The 24,381-nt window shown below is 40.1% G+C and overlaps 1 protein-coding gene across 2 annotated transcripts in view; it reads right to left on the reverse strand.

Annotated features, from left to right (window-relative positions):
- Positions 1 to 698: 698 nt before the first annotated feature.
- Positions 699 to 24,381, reverse strand: part of sptbn1 (spectrin, beta, non-erythrocytic 1) — a 301,037-nt gene continuing 277,354 nt past the window's right edge. For both annotated transcript variants that reach the window (XM_038810024.1, XM_038810035.1), the window contains 5 exons: positions 23,336 to 23,402; positions 14,091 to 14,329; positions 5,621 to 5,794; positions 2,344 to 2,386; positions 699 to 2,039 (listed from right to left, as the gene is read on the reverse strand). In XM_038810024.1, the coding sequence (XP_038665952.1) occupies positions 1,824 to 2,039; positions 2,344 to 2,386; positions 5,621 to 5,794; positions 14,091 to 14,329; positions 23,336 to 23,402 (739 nt within the window). In that variant the 3' untranslated portion in view covers positions 699 to 1,823. The remainder of the gene's footprint in view (positions 2,040 to 2,343; positions 2,387 to 5,620; positions 5,795 to 14,090; positions 14,330 to 23,335; positions 23,403 to 24,381) is intronic.

Consider the following 24,381-nt stretch of genomic DNA (forward strand, 5'->3'; position numbering starts at 1 on the left):
TGTTCATCCATTGTGTACAGGATCTTGGATTGATTTAATCTAGAATACTGTCTCCAATTGTGGTTTCTTCACAAACTGGAGTATATAGAGGCTCTGAAATATATTAAAAGGAGGTCCACTTTCTTGTTTTAATTTGTTTTAAGAGTCTTTAGTTGTCAGGATAGGTTCAGAGAACTGGGCCTTTTTTGTAAAACTCAAAAGTGCAGATTTTGTGGGGACATGACAGAGGTCTTTAAAATAATGAAAGGATTGGATTCTATCCAAGTGGTTATGTCTCAACAGTCCTTAAAATACATATTTCATGAAGAGATTTTTCTGACCAGTAGAATTTACAACTGAGCGCTTTAGGCAGGCTGATCTAGCTGACGAAAGTGGCCATATAAATTTTAGATCCGATTTAGGTCCAATCAGAGTCAACAACTTAAAGCTGCCTGTAATTTGGCAAGTATTGGGCACCCTCAGAAATGGAAGGAGGATTACTTGTATAGAAAATTAAAATATAGATGCACACAACCCAAGTCACTTTAGATGAATACATATCATTGCTAGACATTTCAACCCTGCATCAAATCTATTGAAGTTGAATTCCTGGGAAATTGGCAAGGGTCTTTCCAAGGCAATAAACTTATTGATTTAGCAGTTAGAAAGCAGAAATGAAATATATTGAGGCAAAGTTTCTATAACGTACACAAACTGCATTTAGCTCTAAAACAGAAGGTTTATTGAAACTTATACAAGAATACCCATGGCACAATAAGTTTTAAAAGCATTTAATGACATCGTACATTTTAACAGATAGGGTAAAGTCTACAGGTGCAGTCCCATACAACCGAAAGCCTGTTGTACTACATGACTACCGGCCCAGTCATTGCAAGGATTCATTCCTATTATGTATCCTGATTGTGCAGTAAGATGAAATTATCATTACAATAGTTACAATGACAGAAATACACACTATGTATCAAATAGTAAGGTAATGTAGCAAAATTATGACACGCAGTGCTTTAGCCAACAAGCAAATAACCATTTGAGTAGTAACATTACTTTTCCAGATAATGAATCCCCACTTCAACACTTAACATCAATGCCTTGAAAGGTTTTAATATACATCTAAAGTTTTATACGTTGTACTAGAATTATTTGAAACATACAGTATAATGCAACTGAGCAACAAAAAAGAAGTTAAAATTACAGATTATTTAACAGTGAATCAGTATACTAATTCATTCTTATATACCAACATTCTTTATTCACGCTTGCTGCACAAGACCCAGCAGTTTTTGTTAATATCTGCTGCCAGGTTAACATGATTTTTTTAATTAAAATGCAAATTAATGCACATTTGCCTTTTGTTATAGCAAAGATGATACAATATACTTTTTTTTAAATAAATGGAAATGTAAGTTTCTACTAGCCAAGACTCAGGATAGCAACTTTAATAAATGGAATTGGACAAGTATTTTGAATCTTTTTAATACACATTCCATGTGCACGATAAGTTTTCAAAAGCACTGCTGCCTTGCATTCCAGTAGCACATGGATGTAGGTTGTTTTATTTCCAAGACAGCCTCACAAAATTGAGGAGAAATTTAGATATTTGGACCCTAAACTACATACAAATCATCAACAACTGGTCCTTTCATTTTTAAATGAAAACTGCCCAATGTACCTCACTTTCTACAGATTAGCAACACTCTGATGCTTTCTGTGAATTAAAACTAACTGGCTTGAGGGACATTAGGCACAGAGTGTAATGTATTGGTTCTAAACGCTCATGCTAGAGTTTTGTTGGTGATATAAGAAGTGCAGGCGGCTGAGTTGCTCTACTTCTTCTTGCTAAACAGACTGAATCTTTTCTCTTTGTCTTTCTCTTTATCTTTCTCTCGTCTGCCAGGACTGGATTCACCAGTCAACACAACACTAGCTGGCAGGGTCTGTGCACGGCTAGCTGCTGGGGTACTCTGGCTGCTTGGAATTGCCTCGCTCTTATCTGTAGTCACAGCTGAAGTGATAGCTTGAATCCAGCTGTTCATTTCCTCCTGTTGAGTAAAATAAAGGAGTCACCAAGTTTGTTTTCATGGTATTGATACTTTATGCTATGCATCAGTAAATAAATTAGACATGACTAGACAAAGTGTATTACTTTGGGATGGAATACACCGAGGAAAAACTTCATTTAAGAAAACAAAAGGTTTATATACACAGAAACAAATGCTGGAAAACTCAACTCGAGCATCAAAGATTCAGGATGATGTTAATGAGGAATAAAAACTATCTGGAATATGAAAATACAAACACGATAACGAATCTCCAATATTGTTCACGACAGATTTAGAAACTTACATCATCTTTGGCTTGGAAGAGATATTCATTGCCATCGCTCAACCTGTTGTGAGCAAAAAACAAATTATCTGCATTTGTTATTGTTGCAACCTAAACCTCACAGCAGCAAATTTTCAAGTTTCACTCACTAATTTACAGCTGAAGTGGCTCCAAGCTAAGGAAGAGAATAGTCTCTAGTCTAGTGTTTTGACGAGAAAAAAAGAATTGCAAGAATGCGCTCACCATCAACTAGCACGGTGACAAACACTGCATACACAAAAGAATTGGGTAAAATATGCAAAATACTGAAGGGCAACTGCTATTCATGGAATTCCAGCATTAAATTTGGGAGGGGAGGACTGAATGGAATATAGATTGCTACACATGTCTTTGCATATTTGGTAGCGTATGCTTGGTTATTTGAAAAGTATTTACATCTATAAGAAATATTAAGTCATTTTTGCAATCACTGATAAAAAAATGTTAATGCAGAATTTTGCACTAAATGCTAATTTCTAATATTTTTTCTTAAATGCCGATTTTCTCCATTTTACCAATAATTGATGAGCTTGATCACATTTCTTCTTTATTACAAAAGAACTCTATGAATTAAAAAGGTTCTGGATTCAGTCATCGAGCTGAAATGACTTTGTTGATCTCAGGAACTTGTACATCTTGCCTTAGTGTCTCGGGGTTAGGGAAGGGAAAAAAAAGTGTCACGGCGAAAAAGTCACTATCCAGTTATCCCTTGTGGCCAAACGGCCACCTAGGATGGTGCCCTGCATAGGATGCTGGGAGAATTGGCCAAGTTTAAGGACAAGCAGGCCGCAGTTCAAACAAACACTGATGAATAAACTGCAGCCCAGACTCTCCAATACACAGGAAAAAGGCCATCCAGGCCATCCCAGGAACAATAGCACTCTCTTATCAATCACACTTGTTTACCAGATGCAGCAGAACCTCATAGAATCATAGGATTTACAGTGCAGAAGGAGGCTATTCGGCCCATCGAGTCTGCATCGACCCTTGGAAAGAGCACCCTACTTTTTTTTTTAATAAACATTTTATTGAGGTATTTTTTGGCATTGTAACAGCAGCAATATAAACAATGTACATGAAAATATAAACATAGTGCAAATACCACCTCCCTCCCCAACAGGTCCCACCATTAATTAACCCGCAATCTACGCTAACCTAACCTCTGCTGACGATTAATTCTCTGCAAAGAAGTCGAAGAATGGTTGCCACCTCCGGGCAAACCCTAACAGTGACCCTCTCAAGGAGAACTTAATTTTCCCCAGACAGAGAAAGCTAGCCATGTCCGATAGCCAGGTCTCCGACTTTGGGGGCTTCGAGTCCCTCCATGCTAGTAATATCCGCCTCCAGGCTACCAGGGAAGCAAAGGCCAGAACGTCTGCCTCTTTCTCCTCCTGGATTCCCGGATCCTGCGACACCCCGAAAATCGCCACCTCTGGACTCAATGCCACCCTTGTTTTTAATACTTTGGGCATGACGTCAGCAAACCCCTGCCAAAATCCCCTCAGCTTTGGACATGCCCAGAACATGTGGACATGGTTCGCTGGCCCTCCCGCACATTTTGCACACCTATCTTCCACCCCAAAGAATCTGCTCATCTGGGCCACTGTCATGTGAGCCCGGTGAACGACCTTGAATTGAATCAGGCCGAGTCTGGCACAAGTTGCGGATGCGTTGACTCTACTTAACGCGTCCGCCCAAAGGCCCTCCTCTATCTCTCCCCCAGCTCCTCCTCACACTTTCGCTTTAGCTCCTCAGTCTGCGTCTCCTCTGATCCCATAAGTTCCTTATAAATGTCAGAAACGCTCCCCTCACCTATCCATCCTCTGGAAACCACCCTGTCCTGAATCCCCCTTAGCGGCAGGAGTGGGAAGGTTGGTACCTGTCTACGCAGAAAGTCCTGCACCTGCAGATATCAACATCCTTTCCCCCCGCCAATGCAAACTTCTCCTCCAGCGCCCTCAAATTCGGAAAGCTCCCTTCTATAAACAAGTCTCCCATCCTCTCAATCCCCCTCTGCACCACATTCAGAACCCCCCGTCCATCCTCTCGGAGGCAAACCAGTGATTAAAAGAACATCCTACTTAACCCCACACTTCCACCCCATCCCTGTAACCTCACCGTACCTTTTTGGACATTAAGGGCAATTTATCATGGCCAATTCACCTAACCTGCACATCTTTGGACTTTGGGAGGAAACCGGAGCACCCGGAGGAAACGCACGCAGACACGGGGTGAACGTGCAGACTCCACACAGAGAGTGACCCAAGCCGGGAATCGAACCTGGGATCTTGGAGTTGTGAAGCAACAATGCTAACCATTGTGCTACTGTGCCGCCCCTAAACTCCATATTTGGAAGGGCCTACCTGCACCCAACATTTGCAGGCATGGCCACTGTGTGCCCACCCCAAAATCGATGTGGCAGCCCCTGATTGGACTTGATCGATCAGGGTGATCGAGCCTTGATAATTTGATGGACAAACAATCTTGAGACTGATGAGAATCAGCTTGAATGGAAATTTAGAAAACTTTTAAAAGTTACTGATATGTTGCAGATCTATCTGAACAAACACAGGCATTTCTCAGCATAAGTTCCAAAAGGAATCTGATTTTTCTGCACTTAATTTGGAATGATTACCCATTGCTTGTTGAGAACAATGAAATTTGCTAAGTTCACTTCGCCACCTCAGAATGCCACATTGTGTGACTATTTCATCTACGTTTGAATAAGGTTTTTAGTTCAACTCCATAAACAATAACCTATTTTCTCTTTCAGAGACTGACCAATCTGCCGCAAATTTCATGGTTTTTTTTTTCAAATTTTCGGTATTAGAACATAGAACATAGAACAGTACAGCACAGAACAGGCCCTTCGGCCCTCGATGTTGTGCCGAGCAATGATCACCCTACTTAAACCCACGTAACCCATATCCCAACAATCCCCCCATTAACCTTACACTACGGGCAATTTAGAATGGCCAATCCACCTAACCCGCACATCTTTAGACTGTGGGAGGAAACCGGAGCACCCGGAGGAAACCCACGCACACACAGGGAGGACGTGCAGACTCCACACAGACAGTGACCCAGCCGGGAATTGAACCTGGGACCCTGGAGCTGTGAAGCATTGATGCTAACCACCATGCTACCGTGAGGCCCCCTCATTTATTCTCATTTATCTTTTCCTCTCAGTTACATGTTACCTTTATTTTATAAAGACTCATGCATTTTAAAAACATGGAATGAATAAGAAAGCACTTACTTTAGTTTAAAGACGTGCTTCTTCTTCTTATAGTCAACAGCTATTTCACACAGTGCCTCCTTTAGGGTAATTGGGACCTCACCATGATATGTGATACCTGAACTTGCATTCTTTGCATCTTTATAGAAGCCCATCTCCTGGTTGTTTATCACACAATACACATTGTGCCAAGATCTGAAAAATGAAAAAAAAAAGTTAATAGTTCTACATCTTTATCTTGTCATACATCAACCATTTATTGATTCAAAACTGCTATCATTTGACAGTGCAAAGTCATAACGTTGAATTAAAAATGTTACCTTTCTCTCAAGGACACAGACTCATTCAGTTTCATGGGTGCAATGAGCCTTCCACTATTTTGCTCAAGTCGATGCTTCCTGTGAATAGGCTGCTGACATTAACTAATCTAATACACAACAGCCAAACCCGATTCTACCTTTATGCAACATTCACACAAGTGCTCTCCTGTATAGGTAACAAGATTCCTGGCTGGCTGACTGTTCCCTTTTTAGTTTCAATTGTAGGATCCACGTGGTAAAGTTGACTGACATCAACTGATTCAGAACATATTGAGAATCAAAGTTAGGACTTTCTTGGTCTGGTTCAGTTACATGTCTCGCTTTGTATTTACTCAGTAAATTACAAGGGGATTTCCCATGTTGAATGTTTTATGGAGATTACCGTGTATACTCGCGTAACATGCGACTTTTGAGCACCTAATTTGAAGCCTAAATTTCGGGGGTCGCATGATACGCGAGATACAAAAATTGCGGGTGTGAAGTGCTGGCCTAAATTCCGGGGGTCGCATGATACGCGAGATACAAAAATTGCGGGTGTCAAGTGCTGGCCAAGATAAGTCAAATAGCATCCAGTAGTCAATGAAACTGTTATACAGGTATTTATTTTTGAACATAATGATATATGAAACAGGAAAACATTGGTTATTTAGCATTTATTAAAATGTAAAAACATCATTAAAACAAACTAATGCAGGTAAACTAAAATCCTTCGAATTCACTTTCATTGTCATCGTCATCGTCAAATAAAGCTTGGAATTCTTCTTCATCGAGGCAGTCGTCATACTGATCATCTTCCAGGTCTTCAATATTTTCATCCTCTTCTCCTACATCTTCGAATAAAGCATCATCTTCACTTCCATCCAAAGCATTTGCTATTTCACATTTTTTAAATGCTTTAACGATCAAATCGCCATCTATCCCAGCCCATGCCTCTTTTACCCACAAACACAATAGAGCCAAATCCGGAGCCTTCACATTCCCTCCCTTCGTAAATGATTTCTCTCCTTCCATCATCCAGTCATTCCATTTCTTCCTTAGATTGTCTTTAAATGGCTTATTAATGGATACGTCAAGTGGCTGAACGACGCTAGTCAAGCCAGCTGGAACGATCGCTATATCGGTGTTCGCTTCGCGAACAGCTTTCACAACAGCATCCACTCGATGTGACCTAAACATATCCCAAACAAGTAAACTTTTTTGGCGTAGTAAACCACCTGCTCTTGATTCCCAAACTCTCTTCAGCCAAATAATGCAGCCATTATCGTTCATCCAACCTTTTCATGGACATGGACAATGATACCACTTGGAAATTTTAGCTTGGGCATTAATTTCCATTTGAAGATGACCATTGGAGGAAGTTTCGTCCCATCTGCCATACACGTTAGTACAACCGTAAAATGTGTCTTTTCATGCCCTGTAGTTTTGATAAAGATACTTTTTTCGCCGACTTTATTAACGGTTGAGTTTGATGGCATATCAAAATTCACGGGTGTCTCATCCATGTTTCCAATGCACGATAAATTATAGCTGTTAGCTTTGCGATGTTTGAATTCAAATCTATGAAAACTTATCACTTTTTCTTCTAATTCTTTTGGGAGTCTCTGTGCAATTTTTGTTTTTCTTAACACAAAGTCATGTCTTTTCATGAACCACGTACACCATCCGGGACTTGCAGTAAACTCACGAATGCCCATGTTTCTAGCATCTCATAAAGCATAAAGTCTTATTTTAGATCGTGTTATTATGTAACCATTTTCCCTATTTTCGGACATCCACTTTGAGACTTCATCTTCTAACTGCGGCCAATGACATTTTGACCCGCGATTTGCGCATTTATAGGAAGGACTTGCCATCAATTGTTCTTTTTGCTTTCTCCAGTTTCGGACACAGCTTTCTCCGACACCAAACAGGTTTCCAGCTTTAACATTGTTGCTTTGTTCCGCTTCGGCAACAACTTGCAGTTTCCGTTTGGCTGTATATTTCTTCGCTGATCTTTTCTCCATTTTTGCTAAGGGTCGATTGTGTCACCTGTTGGGTACCGTGACTGTTTATTATCGGGTTTAGTTCCATGATTAGAAACAGCAAAACAGCTGTTTCTCATTCGGCAGTTTTAGGCGGAAAGCTTACCTGAGTGTCAGCTGTCATGTCAAAAATGTGACTCACATGATACACGAGGTATACCATAAAAGCATGTTTTTGGGCCGAGAATTTAGGGGTCGCATGATACGCGAGATCGAAGGTTACGCGAGTATATACGGTAATTATGTAGAAAATCTTTTGTATGTTCTCGGTATATCTGCTAAATAGTATTGATGAGATCCTCATCCCAGGGGGATGGGTATCTGAGCAGGGAGTTAGAGAAGGTGGAAACTGGATGAGAAGCAAAAGGCAGAAAAAGTTGAAATAAAAGAGGTAGAAATCGAAATAAAAGACAAAAAACAAATAGTGGCTCTATTGTCCCTAAAGATTGGCTTAGTGCAAGGTAAAATGGTAGTAAAATACTAAGATTTAGTGCTCGTTTAAGACGGAATTGAGGAAGAATTTCTTCTCTGAAAGAGCGGTGTATCTTTGGAATTCTTTAACTCAGGAAGCTGTGGAGTCCGAGTCCTTTTCAAGGCCGAGATTGACAGGTTTGTAATCAATGGGGAATTAAAGGTGATGGAGAGAAGACAGGAAAGTGCACTTAGTGAGTGCTAGATCAGCCATGATCTTGTTAAATGGTGGAGTAAGCTCGAAGTGCTAAATGGCCTACTTGTTTATCTATTTCTTATGGTTTCATGGTAAGACTTCAAAAGCACAATGATTAAAACACATTCAATAGAAGCCCTTCATATGTATATTAGATTACTATACCACTAATTGGTTTGTTGTATTAAGCTATAGTACACCATATTTGAGCACTAGTGCTGGACACATAGGTACGAACAACATAGGCAGGAAGAGTGACGAGGTCCTGCAGGAGTTCAGGGAGTTAGGCAGTAAGGTAAGAAGCAGTACCTCTAGGGTTGTAATCTCAGGATTACTCCCTGTGCCACGTGCCAGTGAGGTTAGAAATAGGAGGATAGAGGAGCTAAACACCTGACTAAACCAGTGGTGTAGGAGGGAGGGTTTCAGATTACTAGACCATTTGGATCTCTTATGGGACAGGTGCGACCTGTACAAGAAGGACGGGTTGCATCTAAACTAGAGGGGCACCAATATCCTGGCTGGCAGGTTTGTTAGTGTCACTTGGGAGGATTTAAACTAGTATGGCAGGGGGTTGGGAACCAGAGCGTTAGCTTAGAAGGTGTGATAACTGAAGGGGAAATAGAGAACAAAAATAAGAGAACAACATCACCCTCACACAGAGCAAAAAAGGTGACAAGTGTGAGAAGGGAGGTCAATGCAAGACTGAGGGTGTACCTTAATGCGTGCAGTATACAGAACAAGGTAAATGAGCTTGTTGCGCACATTGAAATTGGCCAGTACGATGTTGTAGGCATCACAGAGATGTGGCTGCAAGTGGATTATGGCTGGGATCTAAATATTCAAGGATATGTGTCCTATCGAAAGGACAGGCAGATGGGCAAAGGGGGCATTGTTAGTAAGGAATTAAGTTAAATTGATAGCAAAGAGCAATATAGAATCAGAAGGCATTGAATTTCTGTGGGTAGAGTTGAGGAACTCAAAGTAAAAAGACCCTGATGGGAGTTATGTACAGGTCCTCTAGCAGTAGTCAGGATGTGGGGCCGAAAATTAATCAGGAGATAGAGAAAGCATGTAAAAAAGGCAATATCACAATAATCATGGGGGAACTTCAATATGCAGGTTGATGGGAAAATCAGGTTGGTAGTGGATCCCAAGAAAAGGAATTTGTGGAATGTTTAAGAGACTGTTTTTGGAACAGCTTGTGGTAGAGCCCATTAGAGAACAGGCAATTCTGGATCTGGTTATGTGTAACGAGGCAGACTTGATAGGGATCTTAAGGTGAAGGAACCCTTAGGGAGCAGTGACCACAATATGATAGAATTTACCCTGCAGTTTGAGAGGGAGAAGCCGGAGTCAGATGTAACGGTATTACAATTAAATAAGGGTAACTACAAAGACACGAGGGTGGAGCTGGCCTGAGTTGATTGAAAAGGGAGCCGAGCAGGGAAGACAGTGGAACAGCAATGGCAGGAGTTTTGGGGGGTTATTCAGGAGGCACAGTAGAAATTCATCCCAAGGAGGAGGAAACATGCTAAGGGCAGAACAAGGCAACCATGGCTGACGAGGGAAGTCAAGGACAGCATAAAAGCAAAAGAAAAAGCATAGAAAGTGGCGAGGATTAGTGGGAAGCCAGAGGATTGGGAATCCTTTAAAAGCGAGCAGAGGACAACTAAAAAAGCAATAAGGGGAGAGAAGATGAAGTACGAGTGCAAGCTAGCTCGTAATATAAAAGAAGATAGGAAGAGTTTCTTTCAATATATAAAAAGGTAAGTGAGAGGCAAACATAGACATTGGACCACTGGAAACGTGGCTGGAGAAGTAATAATAGGAAACAAAGAAATGGCAGACAAACTGAATAGTTACTTAGCACCAGTCTTCACGGTGGAAGACACCAGTGGGATGCCAGAGCTCCAGGAGAATCAGGGGGCAGAGGTGAGTTCAGTGGCCATCACTAAGGAGAAGGTTCTAGGGAAACTTAAAGGTCTGAAGGTGAATAAGAACGGATGGACTACACCCCAGGGTCCTAAAAGAGAAGAGATAGCTGAGGAGATCGTGAAGGCATTGGTGGTGATCTTTCAGGAATCACTGGAGGCAGGAAGGGTCCCAGAGGACTGGAAAGTGGCTAATGTAAACTGTTTAAGAAGGGAGGGAGACAGAAGACGGAAAATTATAGGCTGGTTATAGCCTGACCTCGGTTATTGGTAAGATTTTAGAGTCCGTCATTAAAGATGAGATCGTGGAGTACTTGGAAGTGCATGGTAAAATAGGACTGAATCAGCATGGCGTTGTCAAAGGGAGGTCGTGTCTGACAAATCTGTTTGAGTTCTTTGAGGAGGTAACAAGGAAGTTAGACAAAGGAGAACCAGTGAGCCTTATGTCAGCGGTAGGGAAATTACTGGAGCGAATTCTTCGAGACAGGATCTACTCCCATTTAGAAGCTAGGGGTCGTATTAGCGAGAGGCAGCAGGTTTTGTGAAGGGGAGATTGTGTCTCACTAACTTGATAGAGTTTTTCGAGGAGGTCACAAAGATGATTGATGCAGGTAGGGCAGTGGATGTTATCTATATGGACTTCAGTAAGGCCTTTGACAAGGTCCCTCATGGCAGACTGGTACAAAAGGTGAAGTCACACGGGATCAGAGGTGAGCTGGCAAGATGGATACAGAACTGACTAGGTCATAGAAGGCAGAGAGTAGCAACGGAAGGGTGCTTTTCTGATTCGAGAGCTGTGACTAGTGGTGTTCCGCAGGGATCAGTGCTGGGACCTTTGCTGTTCGTAGTATATATAAATGATTTGGAGGAAAATGTAACTGGTCTGATTAGTAAGTTTGCGGACGACACAAAGGTTGGTGGAATTGTGGGTGGCGTTGAGGACTATCAGGGGATACAGTAGGATTTAGATCGTTTGGAGACTTGGGTGGAGAGATGGCAGATGGAGTTTAACCCGGACAAATGTGAGGTAATACATTTTGGAAGGTCTAATAGAGGTAGGGAATATACAGTGAATGGTAGAACCCTCAAGAGTATTGACAGTCAGAGAGATCTTGGTGTACAGGCCCACAGGTCACTGAAAGGCGCAACATAGGTGGAGAAGGTAGTACGGCATGCTTGCCTTTATTGGCCGGGGCACTGAGTATAAAAATTGGCAAGTCATGTAGTAGCTGTATAGAACCTTAGGCCACACTTGGAGTACAGTGTTCAATTCTGGTCGCCACACTACCAGAAGGATGTGGAGGCTTCAGAGAGGGTGCAGAAGAGATTTACTAGGATGTTGCCTGGTATGGAGGGCATTAGCTATGAGGAGAGGTTGAATAAACTTGATTTGTTTTCACTGGAACGAAGAAGGTTGACGGGCGACCATATAGAGGTCTACAAAATTATGAGGGGCATAGACAGAGTGGATAGTCAGAGACCTTTTTCCCAGGGTAGCGAGGTCAATTAGTAGGGGGCATAGATTTAAGGTGCGAGGGGCAAGGTTTAGAGGAGATGTGTGAGGCAAGTTTTTTTTTTATACACAGAGGGTAGTGGGTGCCTGAAACTCGCTGCCGGAGGAGGTGGTGGAAGCAGGGACGATAGTGACGTTTAAGGGGCATCTTGACAAATACTTGAATAGGATGGGAATAGAGGGATACGGACCCCGGAAGTGTAGAAGATTTTAGTTTTGGTCTGCAGCATGGTCGGCGCAGGCTTGGAGGGCCGAAGGGCCTGTTTTTGTGCTGTACCTTTCTTTGTTCTTTGGACGTGATTTATTTAGATTTCCAGAAGGCCTTTGACAAGGTGCCACATTGGAGATTGTTAAACAAGTTAAGAGCCCATGGTGTTAAGGGTAACATCCATGAATAGAGGATTGCCTAATTGGCAGGAGGCAGAGAGTGGGGATAAAGGGGTCTTTTTCAGGATGGCAGCTGGTGACTCGTAGTGTGTATCGGGGTCGGTGCTGGGGCCACAACCTTTCACAATATACATTAATGATCTGGAAGAATGAACCGAAGGCACTGTTGCTAAGTTTGTAGATGATACAAAGATCTGTAGAGGGACATGTAGTATTGAGGAAGCAAGGGGGCTGCAAAAGGATTTGGACAGGCTAGGAGAGTGGGCAACGAAGTGGCAGATGAAATACAATGTGGAAAAGCGTGAGGTTATGCACTTTGGAAGGAGGAATTTAGGTGTAGACTATTTTCTAAATGGGGAAATACTTAGGAAATCAGAAGCACAAAGGGACTTGGGTGTCCTTGTTCATGATTCTCTTAAGGTTAATGTGCAGGTTCAGTTGGCAGTTAAGAAGGCAAATGCAATGTTAACATTCATGTTAGAAGGGCTAGAATGCAAGACCAGGGATGTACTTCTGAGGCTGTATACGGCTGTGGTCAGACCCCATTTTGAGTATTGTGAGCAGCTTGGAAGGATGGGATGGCCTTTGAAAGGGTCCAGAGGAGGTTCACAAGAATGATCCTTGGAATTAACAGATTGTCGTATGAAATGAAATGAAAATCGCTTATTGTCACGAGTAGGCTTCAATGAAGTTACTGTGAAAAGCCCACATTCCGGCGCCTGTCCGGGGAGGCTGGTACAGGAATCGAACCGTGCTGCTGGCCTGCTTGAAAAGCCAGCGATTTAGCCCAGTGAGCTAAACCAGCCCCTGAGGAATGGTTGAGGACTCTGGGTCTAGAAGTTGGAGTTTAGAAGGATTAAGGGGGGGGGGGGATCTTATGGAAACTTACAGAATACTGTGAGGCCTGGATAGGGTGGACGTGGAGAGGATACTTCCACTTGTAGGCAAAACTAGAACCAGAGGACAGCATCTCAGACTAAAGGAACGATCCTTTAAAACAGAGATGAGGGGGAATTTCTTCAGCCAGAGGGTAGTAAACCTGTGGAACACTTTGCCGTAGAAAGCTGTGGAGGCCAAATCACTGAGTGTCTTTAAGACAGAGATAGATAGGCTCTTGATTAATAAGGGGATCAGGGGTTATGGGGAGAAGGCAGGAGAATGGGGATGAGAAAAATATCAGCCATGATTGAAAGGCGGAGCAGACTCGATGGGCCGAGTGGCCTAATTCTGCTCCTATGTCTTATGGACAACATCACAAAGCTCCTGGTCACATGCGAACAACTACAAAACAATGTTCCCTCTAAACTGCACACCCACGAGCTGAAAGTCCCCCGCATGCTGATCACAAGTCAGCCTCTAAGTTACAAAATAATTTAAAGGGCCTGCGCAAATGATAGCTTGTGTATTTTATTTTAAAAAGGGTACATTACTGCAGGGATACAAAAAGAGATACGACAAGAATTTAAAATTAACACTGAGGGCAGAAGATTGGTGGGTGGAACGGAGCAGACCAGATGGCAAATTCCCTGCCTCTTGGCTACCTGAGATGCTGATAAGGAAAGATTTCTAAACCCGAAACAAAAAAACAAATTATATTAGACATCCCAGATTCAAGTTACTTCACAGAATGTACGCTGGAGAAATTTATTAACCTGCTTGATGCTTTTTTATTGTGTGTTTCCCATTCGTGCTTTCGATGTAGGAAGCCCTCCATCTGTGCTGACGCCGTTTCTTGTGACTTGACTGGTAAAGTAGCAGATTGGGACTGCAAAGGTGAGGTCTTGGTTTTACGATCTGAAGTTGGTGAAGCTGCAGGGCTGGGCTCTTTGGAACTAGTTCTCTGTTCAGTGGCGCCATTCACCATCTCACTTGTTACAATTGTGTCAGACACCTTGATTCAACAGATAATAAATAAATCACTGTTTTAAATGTAGTCCAAAATAGGCTGAAACCAAACACATATATAAAGACGCTGTGAATTCTCCATGCACTGAAAATGTCATTCTTGGTTTGTGAGAACTGATGGGTATTCAATGGATTTGAGTCAGAGTACAGTAAAACATTCATTATTGAAGGATTTCTATGGATTGATAACCACCCCCTAAAGGTGTGGGGACAAATGCAGTGTGGCATTGAATTACATGGATAACTAATTTTTGACATGGATTCACATAGTGAGAAGAGTTAGCTAAAAGAGACAACAGGATTTCTGTACTTAGGGGAAAATTAACTAGAATTTGAACTCCTGATCCTGAGCCATTGATGGGTGCTAGAATTGCATGTATGTGGATATTGGATGAGGAGCGAGTACGCACAATGGTTAATAACGTCTACCATAGTCAAAAAAGCTCATGCCAACATTTATTTTTTGAAGTTTACATGTGGCATTTTTAATGAGGTACCAGGCACAGATGCATGTGTACCTCAACATGATTTGTTGTCCAAGGAATTTTTCAAATCTCATGGAGGTGGGGGAATGGAGTAAGTTCCTGGAATTGCTAATTTAGTGAAAAAAATACTTTGTGAAAAATGTTATTTCGAAAATTAACAGAGGAATTTCTGAGTGAATTACCAAGAAGCTAATGTAACCTTGGAGGTGGATGTGACGGACATGTAAAAGCAGTTTCTAACTATGAAGCAGATGTAAAGCATTCTTGTCACAACAATATTCTTCTTCACCCAGTGAGACAAAGCACACAGCAACTTTAACAGTGACCCGGACAAGGTAAACTGTTATATATATGGAATGAGTATAAACAAAGCCGATAATGATATTTTCTTTTTAATAAAAAAGATGAAGCAATTAGTAAAGGCTTTTTAAAAAAGTATTTTCCTTCTTATTTTCTTTCTTTTTTTCTTAGATGGACTAAAATTAACCCTGTAAATCTTAACTTGTTCCTTGTACATCATCTTAAGGAAATTCAGATGTGACATTGCTAAGAGAATGCAGCTCTACACTGCCATTCAAATAAGTAACACCAAACCACTCCAGCAGAATCAAGGATAAACATGGCTGCAGCTGTACTTTTAAAATAGAAAGGAAAGCTTATGATGCAAGGATTTACATCTATTTTTAATACCAGCAAATAAGTGTATGACCCTCAAATAATGTCGAGGATTCCATTTATGAAAATCTGATTCCAGAGTCGTCTTCATACGAATGCTATGGGAAGGTGGGTAAAATTTTGACAGTTGGCTAAAGACGACATAAAAATAAAGAAAAATTATGAGGTATTTTGAAAGCTTTGTACTATCCTCCCATTCTAATGATGTGGATGGAGTTCTCCTTTAACTGAGGCTTTGCTTATGCTCATTCATTCTTTTCAATTAAGATATTGTTTCGGCATGCAGAAAATTTCAATCTTTATAGATCACATCATGCAGACCAACACCACCACCTAGGTTTAATTATTTGGAGTTTGATAAGAAAAAGGAGCACAGGTCTCAATGCAAACAACATTTTAAGTAGATTAATTATCATTTTTTAAAAAACTATTATGGATTTGAAATGAAAGCCAAGAAAGTCACTCAAAGCCAATACAGTTATTTACCCCCAAAACAGACAGACCCAAGGTATTGTCCATCACTTGCTTTCTTGTTCACGTTGCTTGCTGCAGTGTGATCCTGACAACCTAGAGAGCAGCCAAGCTTCCGGCAGCCCTGCAGTTTCTATCTGGACAGGGTACGTTTCTTCAGAATTCCAGTCATCCAAATTATTTGAATTGTAATTCCACTAGATTTAGCCACAGAAATTCAGATCACTCTTGGTTCTTGTGCTATCAATACTTTTCTCTCGCTTTTCTGAATCGTATTTGTCAGGTGGATGCAGCAGTTGGCTAGTCACACTATGACCAGCATGTTACTCGCAAATTTACTACAACTGAGTGTTTACTTGTACTTCAGTTTGAATTAAAAGAGGATCAAACATGTGCAAAGAGATTTGCGCACTCATACCAGTGCAACAAATCAGGACAACATTTTGAACGCGTTTTACATCAGAAGCATCTGCTGTCTATGAATTCTCAGTTCGAGCGGAATACCTTATTAATCTGATCAGTTGTCTCCTTTACTTTCTAATTTTCCATTTTGTTCAGTAACTATGGGTGATCAAGAGCTCTTTGGACAATTCAAATCTGACTTTTCAACTTTACACATGCAACTCATTTTTAGAAAAAGGGAAAGCAAAAATTAGCTGCCTTATTCCATTAACATTTTGCTCAGAAATCTTCATATTTTGCATCTGTTAACATAAAATTAAAAAAAACTGTAGAAACAGCCAATCTCTAAACAACTAAACAACAAACTCTAATCATCTGATAAATATGCTTCGATACCTCATTGAACTACCAGTTTACACAATACCACTCGTACTTAAAAGCTGATATGGTAAACAATTCCTAAATTCCGTGATTAATAACTCATTAGTAACTGAAAAATTATGTTAAGGGATTGACAGACAAATGAAAACGGATTGTAACAAAATAACTTTCATCTGCCATTTTAATTTGGGTTTAAGTTGTCTTCTGGCAGATATCTGCTAAATTTTAGTTGTCTCATTTGGTGACATCTTTCCCTCAATTCAACTCTCTCAATGCTTTTCTGTAAGATTTGGTAGAATAGAAGGCTATCAATATGCATGAACATTGCATGGTCAAAGCTGACAGTTCTGTAAAGAGCCAGCTTTACAAACATTTTATTTTAGCACGCAGGTGCCCTCTACTGTTAGAAAATGGTAGTTATAATGGGAGACATTACAAAGAAGCTTATAAAATGATGGACACAAATGGTAGACAGGACTAACAAATCAAAACAGTGTTAGTCAATGGACACAGACAAAAAATTAAGATTCGAGAACATAACCTATTTATATCTACACTTTCTAATGCTGCAGTTTCTAAAGACAATTTGGAGCACTGAATTAAAAAAAAGGTTTCAGAACAATGCACATTTGAGCTATTGTGATCTCTGGCTTATTAGGCTTAAATTGCCTCAGTGATGCATTAAAAATGTACAGTTCTGAGCGAGAGAAAAATATGTACAAAAATTAAAATGATGATAATGCTCTTTTGAAAATACAAACACAAAGTTAACAAAGAAAACATTAAATATAAGATGTACTTTAATAATTAAAGTTTAAACATGCTATACACATGCAAAAACAAACTAATATCGTTAAAAACAAAACTGACAAGTCTGTTAATCAAGTGATAGTTACAACAGAACCAAAACAAATGTTAGAATGGTTTAACTTGTGTTAGTAGCAATGCTTTACTGCTCAATTAAGTGATGATCAGCATTGTAACAATTGAATCAAAATGAACAACATGCAGCAAGAACAGTCTGTGACTAAAGTTGAAAACAAAATGCAACAACAACCTTCACGTGCATAGAACAATTAAGATATTTCAATGACAGATTACATTTGACAAAAATTATGTGAAAAATATCCAAAAACAAAAACGTCTAAACTGGGCTAAGTTAAACATTAAAAGCGGCTATATATTGCAAATCATACAAACAAGCTGCCTAAGATCATTACGATCAAACCAGACTTATTAACTGCTTTAAATGCTTGAGAACTGACTGATTTTTACATATTAAAATTTGTAATAAGTTAAAAGCACTCTGTTCCGAGCTCATTAGTTAGGAACTAAATTCATTTAAAATAGCGTTTTATTTTTGTATTACTGCTATTAAACAGAATTATGATGTTGCTACAGGTCAAGTTAATTTTGGTTACAGAAATTTTAGGGTTCAACGCAACTCATTGAATTAAATTATCAACATATGGAGTGTTTGTCATCATACAGCACTTTATGAACCATTCACCGAAGCAGAGTTCCTGTACTGGTATGCACAGTCCATCTCCATCAGTGCAGAAAAACAAAACATAAAATATTAATACTGCAACAATAAGCGATGCAAGATACAGACTAGACGAAGATACAAGAAATGCAAAGAAAAATACGGATTATTTCTATGAAATAAGTTTATAGAAATGTGCTAAAAAAGTTTGTAATTTAGCTACAGTGGAGAAAATTAAAATAATTCAACACAACTATTGTATCTACAAAAACACTACATGTATCAATATAGTAAATGTAGACAAAATTTAAGTTATAGCATTTGTTATTTAACAATTTAGAGAAAGGTTTACACCTAGTTCTGTTACGCAATTATCTGGTTAGGAAAAGATGCATTAATAGCTCTGGGTTCCGTTTAGTGATGTCCATGTGCCCTCTGGATTTTGTTATTTGTATGTAAAATAAGGCTTTGAAAACCAACTCTAATTAGTAGCTTCTAAACATGTGAGAAATCTGTTAATAAATCATTCTTTGCTCATCTGCACACAAGATTTCATAAGTGTTCAGTGTCTTGGATTTGAAATCTACTTATTTTCTTGTAGTAAAGAAGAAAGTTGGTATATTAAGAACAAAGATACCACTTTTCACTGTTATTCAATTCCCTTATGTAGTACAGACATCCTTTATTTTCCTATGTTGAATTTTAATTTTTTAGAAATAAAAACCAATTAGTTTTATGAAAACTTAAAATACCAAGTTAAAAATCACAACTAAAATCCAAGATCCCGGTGAAACTTCGGGATGGCCAAAAATGTACAAAATTCCCTTTCAGAAGGGAATTAATTTATAGATATGTGGAAGTAGTACGTGCTGAGCCTTGCTTTCCCATGATGTCAGCACCTATCAGAAATAACATGTATTCTTTTGATTTAATCACCTCGAATGAAAATTTTTGTTATACCTCTTAAATGTTAAAACACTGTCACCTGGGAACCACAATGCAATCTTGTAGAGTCATTCCTCAACTTATTTGGAGTGATGTTGATCTTACTACTCGGACTCTGAACAATGCACATCAGTTCAGTGAATGAGAACTGCCACCATCACATCCAAAACAGCTACTGAGCAATTAAGACAATAAAAATTCAACATTCATTTTGGAAGTTCAGAAATTAAGGTTTACAAATACATTGTGGTGTTTTGTTTTATTGTGAATTGTATTAAAGAATCAAAGATTAAACTAAAAGCAAGAGAAATCCATTATTTCACTGGATAGAAACGTGCTTGGAGTAATTTATCCATCTAATATCTCCTTGCAGATAACATTCAATTTCATTATTTAAAATTAATATCTATAATTCAACATATAACTCTAGAGAATGAAGTCATTTTCTGGAAAAAAATTGCTAATGGAACCACAGAGCCTTAGGACTCAATGTAGGGCAAGTGTAAAAATAAGGTCTGTTGTCCATGAATAGTGTAAGCAAGGTTACAGTGTTACGGTAGATGTGTGATGATTCAGTGTTGAAACCGTCAGTAGCGCAGTTAAGCAACCGGTCCAAAATGAACACTTAATTTAAAGAGAGCAGGCTTGGCTCAAATTTCTTTCAGGCCTGCAATTTGGTTCTTTGCTATTTTTGAGAGAGTTGAAATACGTATCCATTTGCTGCACGAAACTCATGAATGTATTTCATGCAAATTATGTTTAAATTGACATCTCGTGCAATTTGGTGATGTGTGCCAGGTTTGCTTTTTTCCCTTTATGGATCTTATTTGGAATGGACATAAGGGAAGCTTCATGAACGCAGGAACTCTCGAAGGGTAATGTTCATCGGAGGATTTGAGTACAGGAGCGAAGATCTGAAATTGTATAGAGCCTTGCTGAGACTGGCGTTAGCAAGAGCCCTGGCAATGCTGGAATATTGTGGGGTCTCCTTCCCCAAGGAAGGGTGTACTTACACCATATATAGAGAGTGTGCCATGAAGGTTCACCAAACTGATCTCTGGGATGGTGGGGTGGCCTATGAGAAGGGTGGGCCTATAAAGTTTAGAAGCACGAAAGGTGTTCTCATTGAAGCAGACACACTTTTACAAGGCTCGACTTGGTAGATTCAGGAAGGATGTTTTCTCCCTAGAACTAGGTGATGCAATCTCAGAATAAGAGGTAGGCCTTTTAAGAGTGTATATGAGTATATTCATAACAGAGATAGGATAGATTTGTAGACATTAAATATATCAAGAAATATGGGGATCTTGTGTGAAAATGGCACTGAGGTCAGCCATGATCCAGCTGAATGTTGGAGCAGGTTCAAGAGGCCAAATGGCCTACTCCTATTTCCTATGCTCCTATCTTTATTGTGTGCAGTAGTTAGCTATGAACCATATTTATGAGTTGTATTTACTTTTTGTAAAATGTTGGAGGCTTTTTTTTTAAGTAACTCATTCACGTAAACAAGCTTTTAAAATATTTCAAATAGATATTTTTTCATGGTTACAGTAGAAGATAAAAGCTTCACAGAGCTAGGTTTCAATTCTGGGTTCAATTCCGGCCTTTGGTTACTGCGGAGTTTGCACTTTCTCCCCGTGTCTGCGTGGGTTTCCTCCGGGTGTTCCGGTTTCCTCCCACAATCCAAAGATGTGCAGGGTAGGTGGATTGGCCATGTTACAAAATTGACCCTGTAGGTTAGGTGGGGTTATTGAGATAGGGCTGGGGAGTGGGCCTAGATAGGGCGTTCTTACAAATAGTTGCTGCAGACTTGATGAGCCGAATGGCCTCCTTCTGCACTGTAGGAATTCTATGATTCTGTGGAATGTGACACACCCAATTGGCAACAGATGACAGTTGTCAAAATCCTTGCAGTTCCCAATTGATATATCGATTGCTCATTGACCAGTTTTTTTTGTTAAATTTCCTTCCCACTGAATACAGTGATATACATACTCAATTAATTTTATGAAGTGGAAGAAGTCATTAGTAATTGCCACATGTCCAACCTGAAGACCATAGAAGATGACAGTGTGGCTAGACTTTCAGATGTATATGTCATCTTGACTACCTGTTCTGCTGCGACACATAAAGGTGCTAAAGACAGAACTGTAAGATTTTGTGAGGATTTGGTAGGCCAGAAGTAAATGTGAAATGGGCTGAGAGGCCACAAATTGTGCTAGGGTGTCATCTGATTTATGGTACTGTTTTTTAAAATAAATTTAGAGTACCCGATCATTTTTTCCAATTAAAGGGCAATTTAGTGTGGCCAACCCACCTAGCCTGCACATTTTTGGGTTGTGGGGGCGAAACCCACGCAAACACGGGGAGAATGTGCAAACTCCACACGGACAGTGACCCAGAGCCGGAATCGAACCTGGGACCTCGGCGCCATGAGGCCACAGTGCTAACCCGCTGCGCCACCGTGCTGCACCGATTTATGGTACTGCCGATCAAGAATATTGCATGACTAACCTAAAATATGCTGTCCTTTCATGCATCTGTTTCCAGATCCTTCAGGCACCGTAGGTGTTCACTTTAGCTACCACCTCCTGGCTGGTATGGCATACTGCCATCCTCTGAAGAGGATGGACTGGAGTGAAAAATATAACTCTCATTGTAGCAGAACACCCATTTCACAGCCATCAATTTTAGGTGTTGGGGCAGCACCACTGTTATATTTTGCGCCTCAATGTTATATAGCTTGACCGTTAACCTCAGCAATCAATCCTTTCTCCCTAACCCCACAATAACCACATACACAAAGGCTGAAAACTGCTGTGATAACTTCAAAACCTTAACTAGGCTTCAACATTTTAATTAACTAAGTGCTTGCCTTGCTTTCGGAACAGTTCTTTAAGGACTGTATGCTCCGGACTAATTTCACTCACCAGACAATCCCCCCAATTACTTCATATGTTCCATGTGCAAAGGCATCAACTTTGCAAGGAGCACCTTACAAGGTTACAAAATTAGCTGACCTTGTGAATCTGACAAAGTTAGCTATCCAATCTGTTTGTGCAGTGTACTCACATTCCCTTGGAATCACAGAATTTACCGTTACCAGCCTTTTGTTGTGATAGGTGAATAATGTCCCAGGTTGCTAAACAACATTTTCAAATTCACACTACCTTGACTCAGTACCTTTCTGTTACTCCAATTTATTTATTTATTTTTTAAAATTTAGAGTACCCAACTCATTTTTTCCAATTAAGGGGCAATTTAGCGTGGCCAATCCACCTACCCTGCACATCTTTGGGTGGTGGGTCGAAACCCACGCAGACACCGGGAGAATGTGCAAACTCCACACGGACAATGACCCAGAACTGGGATTGAACCTGGGACCTCGGCGTCGTAAGGCATTGGTGCTAACCACTGCACAACCGTGCTGCTCCTCTGTTACTCTAATTGATACCAGAACCTCAATTACACAATATCAAACTTGGAACAACAAACATTTATTCCTTCCATAGAGCAGGAGCAATTTGCCTATTTTGGATGACACCTCAAGTCATTTAATTTTCTGATTGAAAGTTATGGCAAATCCTCCCTTAATTGCCCATTGTTACAAAACATTGGAATATTTCTCCTTTCCCACATCTCTAGTGTTCAAACTTGAATGGCCCATCACAAACAAAATTTTCACCAGTTCCTGTAAGACAGGAGCCATTGCGTTTCATGAATTATATCTCCTTGCCCATATAATTGTAATATAAAACCTGCTTGCATCAGGGATCAATTATTTGGCTAATCCATCATATAGCATTGTTTCCTTCAAAGTTTAATTTAATTTCACATATTTTGATTGCTGCTGCTCATCATTCAAGATTGCCATAACTTATGTTAGAGAACTAAAAGCAGTTTGTTTGCTTGAAATCAATGAACACTTTTCAATTAGATTATTCATTAAATAAACTGATGTGGATAAATAAAGCAGGTGAAAAAGTCAGCTGTTAAATGGGAACTGATGCATAAGTTAGTCTAAGAAGGTTTATATATTGCACTCTGATTGGTTTGGATTTCACAATCCAGATCGGGCCCATTCATTGCCAGTTCGTCTGTTCTGAAAGTTTTTGTAGGTTTGGTAGTTTTGAGAGCGGTAACTAACCCGTGGGGATTCCTGATCGGATGGTAATCCATTCTGCGAAATATGTTCTCCTTCTCTAGCTCCTTCCCTGGGAAAGAAAAGAAAAAGTCTCATGTGATAAGATGCATGTTACTGAACAGACACGGACAATTGATATTTTCTGACTGTGAATTGGATTTATCTTCTCTTATTCTTTTATATTTAAATACATTCTCAGGAAATTCAGGAGCAGTAGGAATTTCAGTTAAAATACGGGCTGGATTAGGACCAGAGGCAGAACTAAGAGCCTCTGTCCATGTCCACAGCTATTTTCACAAGGGCGGAGGAGGGAGTGAGCCCCAGAACGTGCCTGCTCCCATGAAGGATGAAACTGACCGCTCATTGAGATCTTGGTCTGGGTATTTTTTTAAAAAAATTTCATAGAGATAGTTGGACTTCATAGCTATCAAGTTTAACACCAGTTACATGCAGGCAAAAACCATGGATTGGAGGCAGAAAGAACTTAACACAATGAAAATGGTTTTGTCTCTTTTATAGTTCTTTCTTAAATGCTGTAGTATAAATTGTATCAATGTTCACCACAAATCCGTCATGTAGCGGACAATTACGAGAAAAGAGTGCACAAAAATCCAGATCTGCAACTGGTAGAAGAAATCACTGATAGAAGACATCACCCAAGCACCCAGCAAACATCTCATCTCAAGGCAGCCAATCTGTACCAATTTGCCTGAGCTAGACAGTTTTGCTGAGGACCTGTGGAAGGACATGTGGAACAACACCAACAATCAGCCCAAAATCAGCAGTTGATGATCCCCCATGTTGGTAATCCCAGACTTCAACAACTTCTTCCACTGGGGACAGTGACTCATCGCTATGCAACTGTGGTGAAGTGCAAACCATGGTGCATATAATTGGCAAGTGCTTCAGTGCCGGTCTCACTGGCCTACACCAACTGGCTGAAGAATTTCAAACTGAACAACTGTTCATCAGTGCATACGATAGTAGTAGCAATATTCAGTGCAGTGAGTTAGGAGAGTTCTATGATTGGAAGACAATTAAACAATGTG

This window comes from Scyliorhinus canicula, chromosome 1 (genome assembly GCF_902713615.1).
Source record: "Scyliorhinus canicula chromosome 1, sScyCan1.1, whole genome shotgun sequence".
Taxonomy (NCBI): Eukaryota; Metazoa; Chordata; class Chondrichthyes; order Carcharhiniformes; family Scyliorhinidae; genus Scyliorhinus; species Scyliorhinus canicula.